Source organism: Drosophila grimshawi, unplaced genomic scaffold (genome assembly GCF_018153295.1).
Source record: "Drosophila grimshawi isolate 15287-2541.00 unplaced genomic scaffold, ASM1815329v1 contig_848, whole genome shotgun sequence".
NCBI classification, from domain to species: Eukaryota; Metazoa; Arthropoda; class Insecta; order Diptera; family Drosophilidae; genus Drosophila; species Drosophila grimshawi.
Genome location: NW_025063692.1, coordinates 7,566,228 through 7,586,340, shown reverse-complemented (window position 1 = coordinate 7,586,340; position 20,113 = coordinate 7,566,228). Strand labels below are relative to the sequence as shown.

The 20,113-nt window shown below is 39.2% G+C and overlaps 2 protein-coding genes and 1 long non-coding RNA gene across 3 annotated transcripts; 2 read left to right on the top strand and 1 right to left on the bottom strand.

The window, feature by feature from the left end:
* Positions 1 to 229: 229 nt before the first annotated feature.
* Positions 230 to 986, top strand: LOC6565610 (probable 60S ribosomal protein L37-A). Its single transcript, XM_032738679.1, has 3 exons — positions 230 to 256; positions 502 to 637; positions 706 to 986. The coding sequence occupies exons 1-3, from the start codon at positions 254 to 256 to the stop codon at positions 846 to 848; spliced, it is 282 nt and encodes a 93-aa protein (XP_032594570.1). The 5' UTR covers positions 230 to 253; the 3' UTR covers positions 849 to 986.
* A 1,512-nt stretch (positions 987 to 2,498) lies between these two features.
* On the bottom strand, positions 2,499 to 13,230 carry LOC6565609 (nose resistant to fluoxetine protein 6). Its single transcript, XM_001992206.2, has 9 exons — positions 12,588 to 13,230; positions 7,442 to 7,588; positions 6,320 to 6,597; positions 4,912 to 5,200; positions 4,506 to 4,851; positions 4,076 to 4,438; positions 3,458 to 3,774; positions 3,213 to 3,361; positions 2,499 to 3,151 (listed from the first exon to the last, which is right to left on the bottom strand). Exons 1-9 carry the CDS (start codon positions 13,018 to 13,020, stop codon positions 2,888 to 2,890), a joined length of 2,586 nt encoding a protein of 861 aa, XP_001992242.1. The 5' UTR covers positions 13,021 to 13,230; the 3' UTR covers positions 2,499 to 2,887.
* Positions 6,936 to 8,107, top strand: LOC116805637. The gene is made up of 3 exons (XR_004365313.2): positions 6,936 to 7,047; positions 7,194 to 7,838; positions 7,908 to 8,107. It is a non-coding gene; the product is annotated as an uncharacterized LOC116805637 (long non-coding RNA).
* Positions 13,231 to 20,113: the final 6,883 nt, after the last annotated feature.

Below are 20,113 nucleotides of genomic sequence, written 5' to 3'. Positions count from 1 at the left end.
AAATTATTAAAAATTATTGCGCCAAAATGCGCCATCTATTGACATCAATGACATTCATCTATGAGTAATTGGCTGTGCGCAATCATTTTCAGAACACTCAACTATCGATAATTGCGACTTGCCAGCAGATGGCGCTGTTTGTTTTCGTTGCAACCCTGCAGCGTACGCCATATTGTGACAGCTGCTGTCAAACTGAAGTTTGTGTGCTACGCCTCTCTCTCGCTCTTTCTTCTACGAGCGTTCGCCACACAAGATGGTGCGTCAATAAAATTTATCCACGTTCAAGCCGAAATAAAATCGCCAATTTCTATTAGCATCCGATTATATTTTTAACTAAAATCATATTGCAATTATTGCGCGTGTGCCACATAATTTATATTCGTTGAGATTTCATTCAACTGCCGTCCGCTGCACCACCAAAATTAAAAACAAACATTGGCGATTTATATTTCTGTTTGTTTGATTGCTCAATACTAATGCATTATTTGTTGGCTATTGCAGACGAAGGGTACCTCGAGCTTTGGTAAACGCCACAACAAGACGCACACTTTGTGCCGTCGCTGTGGACGTTCCTCATACCACATCCAGAAGTCCACTTGCGCCCAGTGCGGTTATCCCGCCGCCAAGTTGCGTTCATGTAAGTTGCCCCGCGACCAACTGTTGCCAATTATTATTAACTTAATTGTCTTCCTTTTTGAAACACAGACAACTGGTCGGTCAAGGCCAAGAGGAGGAAGACCACTGGCACTGGCCGCATGAGCCACTTGAAGGTGGTGCGTCGCCGTTTCCGCAACGGTTTCCGCGAGGGCACCCAGGCTAAACCCAAGAAGGCTCAGGCCAGCAAGTAAACGCAACAACAACTGGCAGCGGCAACAACAACAACTGGCAGCAGCAACAGCAAAAAACACCCATAAAAAAACACAAAATGGATACTCTGCCATTTCGCTGGAGTTAATAAATTAACATCTTTTTTTTTGCCAAGTGAATATTTGTGCTTATTGTATTTAGTTTGTTTTTTTTACCAGTGGTTCTGTGAACAATGTGTGGTGCAAGGCGCAAAAGGCACCGCAGCAACAAATGAAACACGAAGTGAGACCAGCAAATAGCTTGTCAAATTTTTTATTTTTCTTATCTTTTTTTTTATTGTGAATTGACATTGGCTGCTGGTGTGCTAACTGCGTCGGTGAATGTCATTTTAAAACTTTGTTGCTGCGGAGCCCTTGCTCCAAGGAGGCAGACATGTTCGTTCATGTTGGGCGATGTACTGAGGATGAGCGAGAACAATATGAATAGCTTCAGCATTGGAAGTGCTTAATGCACTGGAAAACGCTCGTTGTGACACCTTTCTTTCAGTCCATGCTGCAGCATGCAGTTTGTGTTAGTAGCTTAGAGAGCGAGCAGGGCAGCAATAGCAATATATGTGCAACCTTGTCTTATTTGTTATATGCTTTGCCGGTTCGCGCTTTTATTTAGTCAGAGACCGGGCAAAGCATTTTGTGCCGCATTAACATTCAACGAGAGCTGATGCCACTATTTCTACATTGGATTAACAGCTGCAATAACCTATTGGAATACAGAATTGAGGCGTGCAGCATGCAACTAGGCAAGCAAGCAATGTTTTGCAGACCGTAGGCACTGCTATATGGGAAAATGATGAATAAGCAGGCAAATGTTTAACACACATCAAACATCAACATGAAGCAGATAACTTATGACTTGACTGCGCTCAATTAAAGCTGAAAACCAGCGCCTCTTGTGCCTTCTAAGTGCATAAATACGTAGTCCATATGGAAATTGGACTCGGTCACTTTATTAATACCGAGAAACTCTGCACGAGTTTCATAATTTTGTCGTGAAATGTGAACGTAACATTTCTGATATATGTATGTAGTTCTGGCAAAAGATGAGTGCTTGTATGCGAAAAACGTATCCAACACTACTAACAAGCATATTATACAGATTCCACACAGACAATTGGTCGGCTATTTGCATTTTTTTTGTTCCACAGGCGCTTCAGTTACCAAAAGCTGGTTTTACCTTTATTGAGATGGCAATCTATATCGATTTGTTTGCAGGTTGCTGTATTTGGTAGCACGAGCAGATGCCATTCACCAGTGACATAAATTAGGTTGCTGCATTGACTTAATTTCCCTCAACCGAAAAATTGCTGCATACTTTTAGGTGAGCTCTGAATATGAAAATATGTTGCTACTTGCAAAAATGGTGGTATACTTTAAGGAGCATATATGCGACGAGACAATAGCTCATGTTTTTAAAGGAGATTGTGTTTTATAATCACAAGAACGTACTCCATTGAACTGCAGTCAAGGACTATGGCATACAAATTTGTCCTGCAGCGCGAAAGGAAATCAGAAAATACGTTTATTGGAGTCAACTACTATCCGTGGCTCATTTGAATGAAACGCATTGTTTAATGTTTTCAATTTTATTATACTAATAGTACAATTCAAAAAAATTAATAATATATAACTGCAATCGACGTCACTTAAAATTAAATATATTATATTTTAATTATATATATAACACAAGAGCTGGGAACAAGCTCCAGAAACGGATTTTTTATGTTTTTTTTTAGCAAGCAAGATGTTAAAAGATATGATGCCGTACAATAAAACAACAACGACAAGCAAGCAGTAGTTGGTTAATTAATGACTACAAAAAAAATCGCATTTTTCTTTACAGAATGACTAACAGTACAATTTACAATGTATAAAGCGTTTCACTATAACTAAGGGCGGATTGTGGGAAGCGGAAATGCGCATGGGAAAGGGACGGGTTATAGGCGTAGACGTAATCAAATTAAATACATTGCCACTAAATGCTAAGACAAATTTACAAGATACAAACACAAAAGAAAGCATCGGGGCTAATCGGCGTGCGGATGCGGATGCAGATGCGGATGTTCAAGCGAATCCGAGGTCGGATGCGGATGCTGTTGATGTGAGGCAGTATCACTTGGCTGTGTGCTTGGCGTTGTCGTCGTTGTCATCGTTGCTGCTGGCAGCGATTTGGCCTTGGCAGGGGGGCTAGAGTTGATTAGCAGCTTCTTAAGGTTCTGGAACGGTGCATCGAAGAGCACCGTTAACGCCACTGATGCCAAAAATATCGATATAAATTCGTTGGTATCGAGCTAAGAAATCGAATGAAAATCAAATTAACACATATTTATATCATTATATGGATATACTCACAATAACCGAGATAAAGTTGTAATAGTGATGGATATGACGTCTTCTGCCGACATTATAGAAAAATACGGGAAACTGTGTGAGGTAAATGGCATACGATAGTTTCGTGGACACTTGAAAGCCGCGCCAGGCAAACAGCCTCGTCAATTTATCTGCAATCAGTCAAATCAATCAATCAGTAAAAAAAAGTATGTATATAAAAATAGCTTAAATAATGTATTTGATTGTGCACTTGAAATACAACTCACTCTTGTAGCCATTGTGGGAGACAAACACAATCCAGGAGAAGAACAGGCACCAGGCGATCGGAGCAAATGCGGCATAAATGGCCGCATGCGTTGAATTGTATACATAGTTAATGTGACCCATCGGAGCAGGACCCAGCAAGGAGGCGAGGACACAAACTGTCGCCGCCAGCCAACCGAGACGCAACTGGAGCCGGGTCAGCTTGATCCCCTGGTACTTGCGCAGCACATAGCCCAACAGAATACCCATGATGTAGACCGTGGAGCGATGTGGCGGGAAAGAGTACATGTAGTCGGCAGTGCGAAACAGTCGCTGAATGCTGTAAAGGATCGAAGAGCAGATCGAGCAGAATATAGAGTAAATATTTTGAACCATTACTTAATAGAATTTAGATCGATCGACTGGCAGATATCCTTCACATATATCTTGCACAAATGATTAGGAAACCACTTTTGCAAAGCATAATCACAATATTGTTGATATTAGAAGTGATAAGATCTTAATCTATATATGCAATATAGTTTAGACAGACGGATAAACTTAGTCTTTATACTTAACCTTATAAATTGAATTAAAATTTCAACCAAAATATTCACGTGTTGCTGAAGCGATTCACTTACTTGGTGCCAAAGTATATATAGTTCGATAGCTGATTCACAATAGTTGTATAGTAGCGTGCTGCTGTGCCCACTGTGCAGAGCAGAAGGAGAGCGAAGAGGCCGCGGCGTGGCCAGCGCCAGAGGGCAAGGATGAAGAGCGGCGCTACCGCGAACAGTTCCGTATCGATGCCCAAGTGATGGGTGTGCGTCAAGCACATCTCGCTGAACCCAAAATAGTTGTGGATGAACAGAAGATTGCGCCACCAGTGTTGCTTGCAGATATCCGCATGATGACCCACCACCAGATTCCACTGCGGACCACTACCCCACAGAGGCAGGACATACGTGCAGAACAGGATCAGGGCGGCCAATGGCGGGACAATGCTGTACATCATCATGATCAAGAGAAATCGGTTAAGCATTCATCAGCAGACCGTGTTGACCGACTTACCGCATTAGGCGACTGATGTACTCGTTCTTGAGGCGAATGGGCTGCTGTTTCATGAGGCGACCAAACAGAGAGTAGGATGTCAGCATGCCGCTGAACAGGAGAAAGGGGTCCGTGTAGAGGGATGCCGCACGTCCTATGACCGTCCACGGTTGCCCCAAACTCTCGGACATGGCCGTTCGATTGTTGTACGGATTGAAGAACATGGCCATCGATTTGTGCGAGAAGATGAGCATCATGGCATTTAGGAATCGTATGCCATGCACAGCCTCAATATCACCCGATGAGCTGCGCGTGCTGAACAGCCAGCGCAGATTCTTGTCCAGCGAGAAGGCTGTGCACCAATTGTCTAACAGCAAACTCTTGTTCAGATTGATAAATTGACAATATGATTGTTTGTTGCACTTACTCTGCTTTGGCTGTGCCTTAGTGCTTCGATCGTAGACGGTGGAAAGCACTGCCAGGCAGACGACGAGGACAAAGAAGCGCACCGCCCACGTGGTATTCCGATCCCAGGGCTGCTGATCCCTCACCTGGCACATCTGCGGCTCGACGCGCACATTGAAGCTAATGCCCGTCGCGGACGTCTGGTTGCGCAGATACTCTGCCACACTAAACTCCACGTCGCGATGCGTGCAACCGGATGGCACACAGATGCCCCAGTTGATCAGCGAGTAGCGCGGTACGCGATGACCCGGCTAAAAAAAAATGATGTACGAAGAATATATATAAGAATAAGCCTTAAAAAATAACAGCAATCGTATAAGATAAGAATAGTTATTATATCTGTTGTTATTCGCACAAATAGCAACTAAAACTAAAGTTAACATTTCGCTTTTAGCAAATCTCATTAAATCTATCCCCGACCCAATCTATTCATTGCCATGCATGCTCTCGATCAGTTGCATAGAAATAGATAGAATGTAATGCATGCTCTCGATCAGTTGCATAGAAATAGATAGAATGTAATAATTGCATGCAACTGATCGAAAGCATGAACTTTTTACATAGAAATAGCTAGATTGGGTCGGGGCGTTAGGAATAATTAATTTGGAATACGTTTATCAATTAATGTAGCGCACGCTCGCAAGTTTGTTGCCCAAATCTTTTGTTTACAAACTTTAGCTGCTAACTTTGGCTGCTAATTGATATAAAATCGAAATAGTAAATTCTACGAAAAATCCCGACTACGGTTTGAATTCATCAAAATCTATCGATTTACGTTAAAGAAAATATAAAAAACAGCTTCGTTGGGTTCGACGAACTTCAGCCGGTTGGTTTGGGGCCAATGATTAACATATTATGCCCATCTATTCGCATTTGCCAACAACAAAATCCACGGATAGTGACAACAGCAACTTTTTTTTTGGCCAAATCAAATCGAATATTTCGTGCTGCTCACATTTTTCGTCAAGTTCAATGTCGGGGCTGCGGAGCAGGGCTTTCGTAGCTCTCAGCACAACAACAACGACCACTATAAAACTACCATTTTAGCTGCTGCTCTCTCTCTCTCTCTCTCGCTAGGTGCCTAAGTATTTGAAGCGACGTCACGAAATATTCGGACTTTAACTTTCGTTAAAGTCTCCTAAAATTATCGACACACCTAAACACACACACACACACACACTCACAGGTAGGCATGTGTGTGTCATGGCTATTGTCGCATTTGATCTCATTGCAATCTCAGTCACGTGCAAAGAACACCATTAAGATTGCATTAAGAGCAAGTACAAGGCCAACGAACCTCAACGTAGCCATATTAATATTAAAAGATTAATATATATATATACATATATATATAGCTGTGTAAGACTCACATCGTTGAATTCGCTCCTGAAGGGTCCGTGCGACTGCAGTAGCTTGAAGAAGGCCTGCAACCGTTTCGATTTGTGTGGCAGCACTGGCTGTGCGTATGCCAAACAATATTGGCCGCGCAGCATTGAATTGGCCTGACCATTGCCATTGCCATCGTCACTACCGCTGCTGCTGACGTCATCAGTCGACTGCTGTATACCCAAGCACTGATCAAAGTCGCCCGGCTGATTAATGTTGCCATTTAGAATGCCAGAGTTCAGTTTACCGTTCGCATCGTGCACTGCAAAAGACACACAGAGAGAGAGAAAGAGATATAACTCGCATGTACAATTAAATATTTATTAGAAAAGAAAATTCTTTTCTGAATACTTTCAGGGGTGGTAAATTGTTGTCATATTTGTATTTTTGGTTGAACCAATATTATTGCAACACGGTGACTGTGACTATGACTGTGACCTTGACTGTGATTGGAGCGTGCGCGTCGCAGTCGACAGAGCTCAGCCAGTAGCAGCAACAACTCGTTCTCGTTCTGATTCTGAGCTAGCAGTCAGCCAGCTGGGCAGCAAAAGCAACAGCAGCAGCAGCAACAGTTTTGTGCCAAGTTCGCTCAGTGTTTTGCTGTTGTTGTTGCTGGTGCTGGTGCAATTTGCTGCAGTTGGCTTAAATTCACTCGTTGCGTTTGGCATTGTGGCTGCCGTTGCTGCTGCTGCAACTGCTGCTGCCTCTAAATGTGGGTAAAGTTCGACGCATAACCTTCACTTTAGCCGCACGACACATGAACATACATATACATACATATATATATAAAGATATAAATATAATATATATATATATAAATATACATGTGTGTTTGTGATTCTGTGTTTGCAATTTCAGAACTTGATTATTTGATGCATTTGACTTTGCACTCTTACAATTCATGTCGTCGCGTCTGGCGGTCACAATGCGGCTTCGGTTCTGGCTCCGGCTCCGGCTCTGACATCGACATCGACATCGACATCGGCTTGCCTCTTGGCTGCCCAGTTGGCAATGACTCGAATTCTGAGCAATCGCAGCTGATTGGCAGGCAGAAACACACAACTCACACATGCACGCAGCGCACATGCAAATATTCGGATACTCACTTTTCAAGGCCCATAAATCGAAATTGTCCAATGCTTTAAAATAGCGACGCATCTGCGAGCGGCACAACGGCGATGCGTCCGGATTCCGTGCCGCATCGAAGGGCTGCGAGATGGCAAGAAAGCGTTTACCAATGTTGTATAAATAAACTGCAATGAAAGATGCAAATTAAAATTAATAATCAAGTTAGATGGAAATTGGCAGGCAAAGACTACATCAAGCTGACGGCGGCAAGAACTGAAGTTGCACTGTGGCGTTTCCTACGTTTCCCACATTTTTTGCCACAGGAGTGATCGTTTGGCAATTCGATAATTAAGTACTTATTTTCAGCATTTGAAAAAATTTGGAACGAACACAAATTTGTTTTGCGGCAACAGTTAGTGCAGTCTCTGAACACCCGTGAGTTTTATATTATTTATTAAACAATTATCGAATAACGTATTTTGCTTCTTCTTTTTTTTTGGCAAGTTATCAATGATTTTGCGGGCTACTTATTCAATTGGGCGCGTGCCCGCAAACAGGAAATCAACTGATGTCAGCCAAATATGACAGCTTGGCAACCCGGCGAAAACTGAAAACCAAAACCAAAACCAAAAGATCCGCTGCAAGCCAACAAGCATGCTGCATAGAAATCGATGCTAATGAGGCGCCTCAACATTTATTTTTTTTTTTATGTGCTGCAGCCGCCACAATTCATCTTTTTCTTCAACAGCTGCCTTGGGTTATTGTTGTTGGTATACCCTGTACACATTCACAATGTTTAACAACTGGATTTTAAAGTTGTGTAGATCTTTAGAGGGTCTGAGAGATACAGATATACAATTTTCACTTTTTGCATAATCTTGAGAAAAAGATACACAAAACATTTTGTTTTGATATTTGTTATCTTTATCATTATCTTCTAAAAAAATGTACAAAATTTTATTCAATGAAAAAATGTTTTGTCATTCAAAATTAGATAATTTGAAAATGATCAAACAGCTTATTAGTTATTTGTGTTAATCACATACTGGCTACACGGTATCTCCCAGTGGAGCACTAATTCGCTCTTCACTGTTTCCATGGGGTGGCGTGCGTGCCAAGCCCAAAACGGAGATCCACTCCCAATATCGATACCAACACCAAATCCAAGTCCAGCTTAGTTTTGGTTTAGTTTTCTGCTCGTGCCTCAAAATCAGCATGCAATACGCATCATTTGACTTGTTGTTGTTGTTGTTGTTGTTCTGTTCTTATTAACATTATCATTGTTGGGCTGTCGCCTGTCTTATTTTTATGCTAAAGCTAATAATCTCAGTCGTTGTCAACTCTCATTTCGCATTCAGTGGCCGTTTCGTCTGACTACTGCCGACGACAATCGGTCGAGGCGATGGATCTGTCAGAGCTAAATTCGCTTCATTGCCTGCATCCGTCTTCCAACTGTCGATTGGTGGGCATGAGGAGTGGGGTTGGGGTGGTGTTGTTGATCGGGCAGTCCCCAAAGCTGTTCAAAATGCGTCAGAAATGCGACGACAAGCGACGACAAGCGACGACTGCGGAATTTGTCCCCTTGTCGTCATATTCTACACACAGCATTTATATATATGTACATATATGCGGCATGATAATTATCTACAAATTAGAATAGTATATAAAGAAAAACAAAAAAACCAGCCATATGGGAAAATTGGTAATGTGTCAGAATTCGATTACGAAGTTTTCAATCCACTAAAGATTCTAATTCATGCCTAGTTTTTTCTGTGAACAATTCTCAACAATATATTATTTTTGATTAAATAACATCAAGTGTAATTTAAAAACTTCGAGTAGCTTTGTTGTTAATTTCAACATAAATGAAGATTTATACAAAATTTGGATTCATTAGCCATCTCTGCACTTTTGCACTTCAAGTTGAGTAAATGTTGGGCTTTGCATAGCAAATGCGATTCCAGCGATCGTCAATCAATGTATGTATGTAATAATAACAAATGCATGTATGCATGTATTTAAAATACTAATTTTACTTTATGAATTTGAAGATAAATTACGCATTGGATAAAAGGAGGCGTGCTGAAGAGATTTGCTAATCATTGTTCATAATCGATGTAGAGGAAGTCTCGACTTAATGAATGAATCTAATGAATTCAAATTCAAAAGACATGCAAAAAATGTATAAGCAAAACAGTATAGATTGTCTTTCAAATGACAAAAAAAAAGTAGAATATTCACTTGGAGAAATCATTTATAATATACAGCAAGCATAAAAAAAAGGTTTTCTCGTTTGTACTCTTATGTAATCGACAAAAATTGATAAACAGGAAATCAATAAAAATGAAGATTAAGCTGAGAATTGAAAGCTGGAAACGGAAGAAAAAACTCAAGTCAAATAACGGTTATATTTATACAGAATAATATCTGATTTGCATTGTATTAATCTATAGATTCCCGAAATTGCATCATCATTTTACAATTCGATTAAAAATATATCCATTTACTGGATAAATAATATGTATTGTTGTGATGATTTACAGTGCTTGACTAGCCGAGGAACTGACGCAAGAATCGAAAGTTATCGTTTAAATTTCAGCTAACTGAGCATGACACCACAGATTTGGGCAAGTTTCAAAGCAAAATTCCAGCTCGGTTTCTATTTTTTGGGTTATATGTTATTATTGTTATTCTTGCTGCCGCCAATTAGCATCGCACCATCTCAAATAAGTATCATTTACTCTTGTGTAATATATATCAAATTGTATACTTGCTAATGCGATACACACTATGATTATTGAATATATATATATTTGTTGAATAAATATGCGGCTAGTTTGCTTGCGTATGTAATTTGTTTATGCATAAATATGACTTTATATTTAATTATTTTTTGCAATTAATATTTTACAACTATTTAATGAGAATGTACTGAGATGAATCTAGCAATTAATCAATATATTTGATTTATAACCTGGCGACAGGATGACTTGCCACAATAGTGGCATTTAAATTTATTCTGTGCATAGTCTATGGCTATTTAGCATTTCAATTGGCGATAAGAACGTGAATAACCTTTTTGAGCAATCATCATTGGCATAATCAGAAATATCGCCAAAGACAAAGTTGGCTTTGTTTTGACGTGAATCGAAACTAGTTTCGCTCATAAACACACGAGTCACGATGAACAAGTGCTGCAAAGTTATGTACCCATATTTCTGCAGTGTTGATTAACTGATTTTGTCATAAAGAGCAGGACTCGCGATTAGATCATCTCTCAACAGTTGCAGCTTACGTGCGATTTTGCACGATTTGCAGTCACCCGAATGGGGTCTGCACTCACAAAAAACATTGTACAATAATTGATAAAAAAAAAATGAACTTTCTCAAAAATCATCAAACACTTTTTTTTTCCAAGTGTAGGCTTTCCACCCGCACTCCCGCAACGCAGCGTAAATATTTAACCAGCTACCAACTTAAATAAGCGACAAGGCCGAACCTTTTAGCAAGAATAAGTGGGCAACAATTGAAATTCGGCTGACGATGCTAGAGGAACGGGGAGGGTGCACAGGTGGAGGGCGAGTGTTGCTCTGGCATGCTAATAAGCTGAGCTGCATAAATCAAGTCCCGGAAGTGCCCAAAGCAATTGGATCAGCCAACGTACTTCTATTCTCATATTTATCGACCCTTTATCATCAAATTACCAAAAATAGTTATGATCGCTGTGCTGTGCTCACAAAATTGCGTAAAAGCTATGCTAATTGATATGTTGGTTGCCATTTATAAAAACATTTATTATAGCCATACCTTATGTTCCCAAACACTTTAAGAATGAGAGCCATGGAATTTCATAAGTAGACTCTATGAGAGTTCTTGAAGCACACGAAAACAAATACTTAAATGTAACTTAATAAACTTTAAAAGAGTATATACGAAAAGTTGTTCATCTAAGAATTAGTTATATACTTTATTCTTTCTATCAACAACTCAGCCGCATCAAGTCTCTTTGAACTAAAAGAATGCACATAACTATTTCAAGTATTTTGGACATTTTCAGACATATATATTATATATAAATTTAGATGCATTTATTAACTTGAGCATCTTAGCTATGCCTTCAACTAGCTAGAGGGCATCTCAATGTCGTGTACTCTTCTTTACTTGCGTGTAAGTGGTCAAGTGGGCGGTTCTTAGCCGAGGGTTTGGTTCAATCACGTAGAGCTCTCATATACATTTTGGCTTGGAGGTCTTTCTGGCCATTAAAGTTGGTCGCGAACGTGGTAGGTCTGGCTCAAAGACACACTCAAGACACAGCCAAACAACGGCAGCAACGGCAACAACAACAGATATGTCAATTTTGTTATCTTGGTATTTAGAGGGGGGGCTCTCCATAATCGAGCAATTGATTTTATTTAACGCACACGCGCAACTTTTATGCAACAATTCGCGTCGCAGGCAGCGTTGTGCAAAAGTACGCAAAGGGACAGCTTAAGAGGCGGGATTGGAGCCAGAGCAGAAGAGAGGGGAGCAGGGGATTGTCCACTCGAAGAGTGTATAATAACATTAACAGCTACAAATGACACATCACAATTGATATCGAACACAAAGAGGCACAGAAAACGTAAAAAAAATATATAATAATAATAATAAAAACAATTACAATTTGCCTGCGGACATTTGCTTGAAGTGTGGACGAGGGAAGAGAGCGGGGAGATGGCGGAGTGTGGTGCGTGGGTGGCGTGAGAAAGTCCAAAATGGATTTTATTGTAAGTGTCCGAATTTAAAAATATTTGAAATCAATCGAAAAGTTTAGAAAATATATAAGCAAATTGAAATTGGCCTAAAGATACCCTGTATCCAAAGCAATTCATTTCAAAATGAATTTAATTATATGAGAAGCTACGTTCCAAATACCTCTCGTAGCTCTGAAGATATCTTAAGCTGTTCTTTTCAAAGATGATTCTAAATTGCAACAAATATTTGTATACAAGAAAAAAGTTACAAACGATATTTTTCGTATTTTCGATTTCATGATTTCTAACGAGCAATTTTTCAAAGTTTCGAGAATTATACATTTTGAAGTACAGCAGCAAATACCTAATGGAAAACAGACCTAATCATTTATGAATTTATGATGCTTTTCTCTCTCTTCCCTGCTTAAAGCGTAGAGGTAAAAGCACTCACCTTGCTCCTCATCCTGCGTTTGATCCTCATCTTCTTCTCCGTGCTGCTTGTCGCTAAATTGACGCACCGTAAAGTTGCTCGTGGTGAGATGGTGATGGTGGTGCAGCTCACTGAGATTGCCCGCAGCGAGTGCATCGTGCAGCACATCCAAAACCGTTGTTGTCGTTGTGGTTGTTGTTGTTATGGCTGTTGATGCTGTTGCATCATCCGCAAACAATTTCAAGCTATAGTTAACTTTGTCCTCAAATATGGATGCAATATGCGATTCAACGGGATCGCTGTCGCCACCGGCAACTGCCAGCAGATTGTCGCCCAAATTGCAATTGTCCTTCAGGCTGCAGGTGGGATTTGCAACAGCGGCAGCAGCGCCACTTAGCGCCCAGCAGCATCCTGGCAGTCCGCAGGCCAAAAGGAGCAGCAGCAGTCGCAACATGGCTCGACTAACAGAAAGGGATACGTTCAGCTAAGTTGAACTGACAGTTGCTGGCACATAATAAACACACAAAAAAACACTCGAACAACAAAACTGAGAAACACACACGGCCAAGGCGCAACTTGTAAAAAAAAAACACTCAAAAAAAAATGCTGTCACCAATCTATAAGATTTTAGATCACTTTTTGTTTTAAAAAAATATTTGTATTTTTAATTGGTTTAATTAATGATATTTAAATGTGTTGCTTTTCGTTTTGTTTTTGGTGGCAGGTGGGTGGGTGGTTAATGGCAGAGCCCAGCGACTAAACTCAGCGACCGTCAAGACGAAACATTCAACGTCAACTGATTGTCCAAAAGCCGCCGAGCGTACGAAGACCGCTTAGATGGGGCCGCGATTTCGACGGTTTCGGCGCTGCTCGGCTACAGCAGCAGCACATGTGTTTGTCTCTGTGTGTGTGTGTGAGTGTGTGTGTGAGTGTGTGTGTGAGTGTGTGTATGCGTGTGTCTCATATGTGAATGTGCTGGTGTTGTTATTGTTGTTGTTGTTGTGGCAATTTTTAGGCACCGAAAACATTTCAAAATCAAATGCAAGTCGAATTTTGAGCGATTCAGCTGCTGCTGCTGCTGGTGCTACTGCTGCTGTTGCTGCTACTGCTGCTGCTGCTGCTATTGCTGCTGCTATTGCTGCTGCTGCTGCTGCTTATGCTGCTGGGGCTGCGCATCTTGACAAGAATTGTCGATTGCATTGTGATTCGTGCCGCGCATGCGAATCTTTTCGTACGTTTTGTTCAAGTAAAAACTTCCCTTTTTTTTTCATTCATCAATCGATCTCTCGCATTTCTCACACAATTCACACAGCAGGTCTATCAGATCGTATTCGAGCAGCGCCATAGAACTATAAATTTGACTTATTTATATACACAATCATGGGACTTTTTCATTTGCCGTGTATCGCATATTGTACTTTACATTATACACTGTAAAAAGCATAAATAGTTGTAGGCATACGTAGAAAAACAAACAAAATGTTGTAAATGGAGTTGGAATGTTGCTTTGAAATACAAACATCTAATTATAATAACAGTGATTAGTTTTAGTATTTTTTAATGGCACCCCCGAATGTGTTTCTTTTGAAATCTCGATTTCACAATTCTTTGTCAATTCAAATTCAATTCAAACAACTTAAGCAGACCTAGGGTTATGGACATCCAGTAAGTAATTGGCTTAATTTTTTAATTTTAACTTAGCTAAACTGCTAGTTGGCCAAGCTGTCGGATGTCGCGTTTCAATGCTCGATAAGCGATTTTGCAACTGGCTAAAAGCTTGGCTCGGCTCGGCATGAATCGATCAACTAGCAAAAAGTCTACAATTATTGGCCAATAACTGGCGACTTGTTTTTTTTTATCGCTGGACAAGCCTAGGCAACATAGTAAAAATCTAAGCTCCAAACTGAGGCCAAACAGCTAAAACAAAACGCAAGTTGCTGGAACTAAATTTGTACTCACAATTAATACCCTTGTTGTTGCTCAAACAGTTAACTGAAAGTAATGGCATTAATCTCCAATTGTCTTATTTTGGGTATCATAAACATGATGTTTGTATAACATCTATCCAATATCCAGTATAGTCATACAATTTTTGATCAAATTTAAACTGTTCTTATTTCCTTGCAGAGGGTATTATTAATTTGTCATTAAGCGTGTAACGCATTGAACGAGACTTCTTTGACCCCATAACGTATATATATAATCCTGATAACCAATACAAGGCGAATCGATACAGCCATGTTCATTTATGTGTCTGTCCTCACTTGAAACAACCATTTCTTGAGTAAGTTGAATTCCTTCAGCTTTAAGACCATCTTGATGAAATTTGGCATATATCTGTCACTGAGCAGACACCGGTCGATACTGAGAAAATCGAAACACCCTTTGTTAGGGTATTAATAGACAATAAAAAAAAATTCATAGAGAATGATTATCATTCATTGTTTTTTGATGCCTAAGTGCTTAATAAGGCTAAGGCAACGGTCAAAAGGTGTAAGCGTAAAAGTGCCCCACGAAGACTCAGCGATGATGAAGATGGTGAAGAAGAAGCAAGTGGCAGGTGGCAAATGACTCGTAACTTGTAAGCAAAAATAAATAAGCCAAAAGCTGAAATTTTCCGACTACAACAATACTCTGTTGGCAACGAAAAATATGCGAAATTATGCGTTTTTGAATATGGCATTAGTAAGTCCCAAAAATTGGCGTAAAACTTCGCCGATGACTTAAAACTGTAAGATATGTTATTTTTGCGTTGATATATTCAAAGCATTTGTAAAGAAGCAATCAACTCGTTTACAGATTAACAAACAGTGCATTCAACCAAAGGAAAAAAATGTAAACAAAAATAAAATAAATAAGTAAACTGACGAAAATCTATTGAAAGTGAGCCTCTGGTTGCCAATATCAAATTACACAAGCACCTGCCAACAACAATTTGTAGCTCAGTTGGCCATAAACAACAGCAACAACAACATCGAAATATTGGCTCAAGCTAAAGCCGGCTGTAAGTGGCAAGCTCTTGTTTTTGTTTTTGTTTTTGTTGCTGTTGCTTTTGACTTGCTTCTTGCGACAAGTCAGATTGCAAACGGAACCGAATAACATTCTCTTTCTGGCCAAGAAAGAATGTGTGGCAACTGGGCAATGTGGCTCAGACTGGTCATCGTTGTGGCAAGAGCTGAACGAGTTTCTTGGTTCCGCGGAACCAGCTACTCATTAGCTAAGGAGGGGGCACTCAGCGTGCGGAATAAGGGGCAGCGCATGTTGCGTAGTCTTTTCAAGTGGCAAGCAGCAAGCGGCAAGCGCCAACAGCCAATGTGCAGTGAATGCAACACTGTAACACTGTTACCAACAAAGGAGCGACTCGATTTAGTTGCTGGCATTTGTAGTTGCACCCCCTGCTGCACACCGGCTATCTGTCTGTCAATCCGCCTGCCCCTGCCTGTTTGCCTGTTTTGTTTTTGACTATTAGGCAAGGTGGCGTTGCAAATTGAAATGCTGTTGTTGTCGTTCTTTATTATTTCTGGTTTGTTGCCGTCTGGCTTTTGTCATTGAGTGCGAATTGTCAGTTTGCAAAACTATACTTATTGTCTTGCAATTGACCACACCCCCTCAAAGAAAAACCCCTCAGCGCTCCCTAATATTAGCTCTTAAAGACTCTATTAATAATGATAAATTCTTATTTGCACAATGGCTTGGTGAGTTGCAAGCATGTCAGACTCCAAAACACCCTGTAAGACTAACTTAACTTTCGATATTAAAGAAGCCACATACCAAAGATGATAGCTCAAGTATCTAGGACTATTCTTAGATCATGGAGACAAGCTGTTTGGATGTGATGCTGATGCAGAATATCTTTAATTGACCCTATCAAAGATGCACAATTTTAACATACCCGGTTACATTTAGAGTGTATGGGATATTTGAACAGCAAACAAAACTAAACAAACTTAACACACCAAGTCTGCAAAGCGACACCAATTTGAGGCAGGTCACGCTGCGGCTTTTGGTCAAAAGACTTTTGAGCCAAGTTAGTTGGAAATGCAAATGCTTTGCCCTTTTTAACAGCCACAGACAGTCTCAACAAAAACACCGAATGCAAATCCAAACACATTCAATACCTACTTGCAGCTGTTTAACAGTTGTGGGTGGGGCAAGAGGAAATCGAAACCAAACAGTTTAACACGAATTTGCCTCAGTCTATTTGGGATGCATTGTACTATAACAAAGCTCATAAAATGTGTTTCTATGAAATGTATACAAAAACGAATAGGTTTTGATCTATTGATCTGTCGTATGACGCAAATGACACAGCCTTAAATATAAACAGAATCTGAATACAAAAAAAAAAATAACAAAAATAAATGAGCTGACCTGTGCGGGAAAAACCTATAATAAAAGGGAAAATAGTCTTCCAACGATTTTTGAATTTGTATTATATCATTATCGATAACATTTATAACGTTTTTCTTTTTCAAAAAAAAAGCTTCAATCTTGGGATTAAGGCAAATCGAAATTAAAAGCTGTGAAAAATAATCAAACCAAAATGTTGAACTATTCCAACATAACTTGTTGGTGGCCTTTCGACATCCATTGCAAAACAAATAAAGAAACGCAAATGCATCGGCCAGTGTTGAACAGAACTTTCGAAACACGCCTTTAAATAAAGCTCGAGACAAGCGTCAATACGTGTCGATACGAGCCACAAAGAAAAAGCTTGATGCCGTGGGAAGCAGCCATTCAGCCATTCAGCTCTGAGGGGAGTTGGACCTCATCCAAATTGTCCACTAGACCGGGCAGTCCATCAAGTTGCCCGCTTAAGTCATTGCACGCTGCAGTCAAGTTGCTTGCCTAAGTCTTTTGTTTTTTTTCCCCCATTTTTTTTTCTTTATTTGGTTTTTTTTTTTCATTGTAAACGAAAGTGGCGATTTTTTAAATTGCTCTTCATTGATATATTTAATATGCACATTTGGTAGTTTTCGATAAGTCTTGCATCGACCTTGGCAGCTGTTAACCCATTTTACACCCGTCGCAGTCACAGCTGCAACGATTCGTATCTGGAATTTTAAATAATGACTCAATTGTTGTTGTCATTTGTGATTTGTTTGGTTGTTCACTTGTTGGTGTTGGTGGTGATGTCTATGTCTTGCTTTTCGTCTTCTTTTTTGGCTTTGCGCTTTTAGATATATCACTGTTTGCAAATGCATATAGACTTGATTTTTTTTTGTTTTTTTGTTTTCTGCTATTTGCATGGCATTGACGCTGATAGCAATCAAACATGGAGCTTCTTACAGAAACGCAAAACCATAAACACAGATCGCGTGCCCACTAAGACAATTTACGTCATAATTAGGCATTGTTTTTTATTTAATTTCTGGCTCTAACTAATTAACAAGTCGGCCACGATAATGCGATAATACACGGCTAATGTCGCACACCATATTTAAATTGCACCATTAACCAAAAACAAAAAGACAGCTGAAAAAATTATTTCCAGAGTTTTAATCTTCATAAATTAAATTGTTATTGACTTCCTTGACTAAGCTAATTACATTATTTTTTAATATTTACCTCAAGAAGATTTTTCGAAATTAAATCAACAAATATGCAAAGACAATGTTAAATAGTTGATCAATTTATTGTACATTTGACAACCGAAATTTGATTATGATTTATATAATGCTATACTTTTATACTGATATACTGTTTACCTTTAAGGATTAAAGAATAAATTAATACTCTAACATCAAATCAGTGTATCTGAGCTTCGACTGAGCATTCATTTGTTTATTTTCAGGTTTTATTCTTCTTAGTTTTTGCTTAATGCACACAATTTTAATGGGCAATTAAGTTCAACAAAGCGCAAAACATTTTAGAGATCCACACTTGAAGTACATCCATATCCATTAATCTAAACCAAGCATATAGAGGAATAAAGAGAGAACAGCAAAGTTTTTAAAAAGGAATGGCTTGGAATGAGTATAACAAACAATCAACAACAATGGAGCTGGTCATCTGTGACAACATTACAAACCCGATCTCGGCGTCAGTGCCTTACTAATAAAATAACAACTTGATATATATATATACATTTATGCTAAACAGCATAGATATTTTATGGGAAAGTTCTTGAAATTTCTCCACATATTGATATCATAGCAAATGAGATGTGTTTGACCCTTTGCTTGGACTGAATTAACCATGAATACTAAAAAGAAAAAATGTGGGTCTACAGGGTATTTAGAGTGGTAAACATTTTAAGCCAGTTTCTTTTTTTGACAAATATACAAATGGAGCAAATTGTGCATTGCAGATTTTGGTATGTCTCATCGACGAGCTTTCTTTATTTGATGTTGGTTTTATTGAAATTTGTATTTGAGCAGCGATTGTTCCATACCGATTTTAGAAGAAGCACAAAAACCTGTTCAATTAACAGCAAAACGCTGTCACCTTTTGGCAATGTCAGTGGTTGACTCAATGCTTTCGTTATCTGTGGTTCTTGGTTGTTGTTGTTGCTGTTGTTGCTGTTGTTTTGGTTGGTCACAATTGAAGACATGTGAAGAACAAGGAAACAATTACCACAAAGTGTCAGAGGGTACTAAATAACTAGCCAAGCACTAACCAGCAGCCATAAAGCTACGATATACGATTGTAGAATCTTTTCAGCAACAACCATAAACAGAAAGCAACAAGTTAAATGCTATAAAAGTGATTTTTGTGCTCATATCTAGTGCCTTTAACACACACACACATGTCTGTCTCTGTCTATGTGGCTTACGCGTTAGACATGATCGCAGATCTGCTGAAGTTCAAGGCATCGACATAAAATAAAACAAAGACTTATAAATATATGTATTTTACAATTCGCAGTTCGCAAACAAGACAAAAACCAAATAAAAAAAAACCTACAGCACCCGAAATAAGAAGAAACAAATAATAAATTCCTACAATTTTAAATAGTTGCTAGCATACCCTGGATGAGCATGGAGTCGGGTATAACACACTCGTGCAAATTTCAGATAATATCCATATAAATAGCAATTTTCATTTATCTGTTCATCTTATTTAACTCTTCGTTTGAATGTGATTGAATATAAAGATGAATTTAAAGATATTGCAGACTTATTCTAAGAATATCAGAAACGTATGTGTGGCCTGGGCTGCCAAATTACTGGGCAACTCTTAAGTCGGGCGGACTGACTTACGCACATTCTTGTTTGTGTTCAATTTGCTTACATCAGAATCGTTTCTTGTTTTTTATCATTTGCTTATTAGAGGCTGTTCAACAACTTTGCAAATCGTTTTTTGTTCTTTTTTTGTATAAGTGACCTTTGTGCCGTCCATTGAGCTTTTAAAGGTTCACGAATTGCTGAAAATGTTATCAACTCTTCTATTTGGCTACTTAATTAATAATCATTATTGGGCTGAAACAATATTTTCCTGTTACTGAAAGTTGTTCTAGCTGCCAACGACATCCATCAGATAAATAGCTAATTTAAATCAATAACAAATTCGCAATTTGCATTTTGAAAAACTTTGCAAAAAATCTT

Coding starts and splice junctions, on each gene's coding strand:
- LOC6565610 (XM_032738679.1), top strand. Junction 638..705: donor CGCCGCCAAGTTGCGTTCAT/GTAAGTTGCCCC, acceptor TTTGAAACACAG/ACAACTGGTCGGTCAAGGCC.
- LOC6565609 (XM_001992206.2), bottom strand. CDS start 13,020: ATGTTGCGACTGCTGCTGCTCCTTTTGGCCTGCGGACTGCCAGGATGC. Junction 7,589..12,587: donor AACGCAGGATGAGGAGCAAG/GTGAGTGCTTTT, acceptor CTTTCATTGCAG/TTTATTTATACAACATTGGT. Junction 3,362..3,457: donor CTCCCACAATGGCTACAAGA/GTGAGTTGTATT, acceptor GACTGATTGCAG/ATAAATTGACGAGGCTGTTT.